General features: G+C 37.9%; 1 protein-coding gene across 1 annotated transcript; it reads left to right on the forward strand.

Moving 5' to 3' along the window:
- Window positions 1-338: 338 nt before the first annotated feature.
- Window positions 339-1,100, forward strand: LOC136025755 (uncharacterized). Its single transcript, XM_065701742.1, has one exon. The coding sequence runs from the start codon at window positions 339-341 to the stop codon at window positions 1,098-1,100; it is 762 nt and encodes a 253-aa protein (XP_065557814.1).
- The last annotated feature ends 1,733 nt before the right edge of the window (window positions 1,101-2,833 follow it).

A 2,833-nucleotide genomic window follows, 5' to 3' on the forward strand; every position in this document is an offset into this window, starting at 1 on the left:
CAAGATCTCATGGGAAAGGTCTCTTCTAAGTTTCTTTTGCTGGATAGTAACGGCGACCCAGTGAGTGCGGACATCATAAATGATTATTTTCCTTTAACTTGTTAAGCTCACCCACCACTCCAAAATATGCCGACCAACAGTGCAGTGAGTGAAATTCCTGTGATTGAAGTACATCAGACCCAGCTTAAACTCGAAAATCTTGACACAAATAAGTCAGTATACCCAGGTGATATCCCTACCAAATTGATTGTGAAATGTGCCCCTTATTTAAGTGTACCTCTAACTGCAATTTTTGTTTTGTAGATGGTATTTTTCCAGTGTGTTTTAAGCGAGCTATTATGTCACCTATACCGAAAAACAAGACCCCAAAAGTTCCCTCCGACTTAAGACCAATATCAAAAACCTCTATTTTCTCTACAATTTTTGAAAGTTTTATTTACAATTTCCTCTTTTACGATATTCAAGATAAAATTAACCCGAATCAGTTTTGCTTAAGGCCGAATCATAGCACCACTCATTGTTTATGTTATATGCTTGACACTGTTTTCAAACATCTTGAGTTAAGTAGTTCCTACGTTGAGGCTGTTTTTGCTGATATTAGCAAAGCCTTTGACAACTTGGATCATCAGACAGTTACTGATAATGCAAGGGCTTTAGGTGTCAGAGATTTTGTTTTACGTATGGTAGCTAGTTTTTTGTCTGATCGTGAGCAATGTGTAGTCCTCCCTAACGGAGATTCATCAGATTTTACCTCGATCTCCTGTGGAGCACCCCAAGGGACTAAATTGGGTTCTTTAGTATTTTTAATTGTTTTTAACAATGTTTTACCAAATTTTGACAACACTTTTAAATTTGCGGATGAATTGACATTACTTATCCTTTGTCAAACCCCAAACACTTTGGGCGTTAAACTTGACTCACTCATTAACAACTTAAAGAACGACCTTGACAATGTTAAACTCAATCTAAGCATACCGAAAAGCAGTTTAATGCTATTCTCCTTTTTAAAAAATGTACCCCCAATCAATAATTTCCTTTCCATTCCAAATTTAAACATGGTTAAGCTGCTTAGTGTGCAGTTGGACAATGACCTTAAATGAAAATCTCACTCTTTTCACTTATTTAAAACAGGTGGTTTTCTCCTTAAATATTTCTCCCTTCTCAAACGATTCTCCAAATCAATCCAGAACCTTAAAATAATTTATTGTTCTTATATAAGACCTTATCTTGAATATTCTTGCCCTGTCTTGCACCCTGGGTTAACCACATCCCAATGTTCCAAAATTGAAAGCATTCAAAAAAGAGCTATAAAAATTACACTGGGGACGTCCTATACTACTTACGATGAAGGTTTTTCTAGACTTGAACTCACGACATTTGAATCACAACGTCACTTCCTTACCATGAACTTTGGGCACAAGTGCCTTAGTTCGAACTATCATCGACGTTTTCTTCCCCCCTTAAAAGAAAACCCCCCAATCCTTCCTAATACAAGACTTAGTGCTTGTAGAGCTCCAAATACCCAACTTGACTCGTGTCCCCAATTGTTGACCATGAGGTACAAAAACTCTTTCGTTCCCTATTTTGTTTCACATTTCAATAATGGATTTAACTTTGTAACTATGTTTATCCCTTAACATTTATTTTATCATTGTATTTGTTCTGACGTGCTTATGCTTTAATGCAGAATTAAACTTTAATGCAGAATTCCTGTACAAAAAATCTGTTCAAAGCTTCAGCTTTCATTTTTGAAAATAAAATCAATTTCTAGTGGTTAACCATTTTGGAGGAAAAAACCTTGGCTACATCAATCTGATTTCCGTTATTTGGTTTTCTGATTGGTCAGTCAAATAGGTCAGGTTCAGATTCATTCTCTATTTACTCATCCTTGTCGTAAGCCTTGCAGCACCACCTCGAAAAGTTGTTAAGTAATATTGGCGGAATCTGCCACCGATCCACCGACGCAGCGCTACGAGTAACCATCTGCTTTACATGCATGAGGGAATCCACAGTTTTTATTTCCAACCGATTTCGCAAGTTAGTTTTAATGTTTGTTAGTTGATAAAATTGTCTTTCGGCCACAACACTTGAGTGAGGTAACGCGCATAAGTTCAACATAAAGTTTGATAGTTCAAAGAATTTGAGAGTGCCGTCAGGATTCTTCACATCTAACAAGAGCTTCCATAAATAAGATGGTGAGGACACTAGCTCTTCACCACCAGACTTCAGGATCATTTCTTCTTTGGAATCTGGCAGACTCAGCCACTGGTTTTCTAGAGTGTCTCTAGCAGACTCTATCTCGCTCTGACTTTTCCTCAGGAGTTTGCTAAATCTGATGGTCAAAGGACTAATCGTTTTCAACAGTTCCATTCATGGCAACTCTCGGGTCTAAGTACTCGAGAGTTTGTAACGTCTTATCTTTATGATTAACCCGCTTTCTCATCTGCTTCACCAGTTTGACGTAAAATCCCAAGCACGTCAGCCTAAACTGTTCAACAGCTTTCCCTGATGCTCTTTCTTCATTCAGATAAGCTTCTGTGTTGGGACCACACAACACATCTTTCACATCTTTGTAGTTTCGGGGATCAAGAGGCAACTCAAAAGCATTACTTCTGTTCAGGATTTCTAGTTTCACGAAGCATCTCATGATCGCTTCAATGTCGATCTGAAGCTGATTATCAAAGTATGGATCATTGTGTCCCCAGACTGGAACTGTGCGTTCAATGTATTTATCTTACCAAGCACAAAAGCCAGAAAGTACAGATATACCTTCGTTGTAGGTTCTTTCATGTAGGCTAGAATCTTGGATGCCTTATCTTTTGAAGCCTTGTCT

Source organism: Artemia franciscana, chromosome 4 (assembly GCF_032884065.1).
Source record: "Artemia franciscana chromosome 4, ASM3288406v1, whole genome shotgun sequence".
In the NCBI taxonomy this organism is placed as follows: Eukaryota; Metazoa; Arthropoda; class Branchiopoda; order Anostraca; family Artemiidae; genus Artemia; species Artemia franciscana.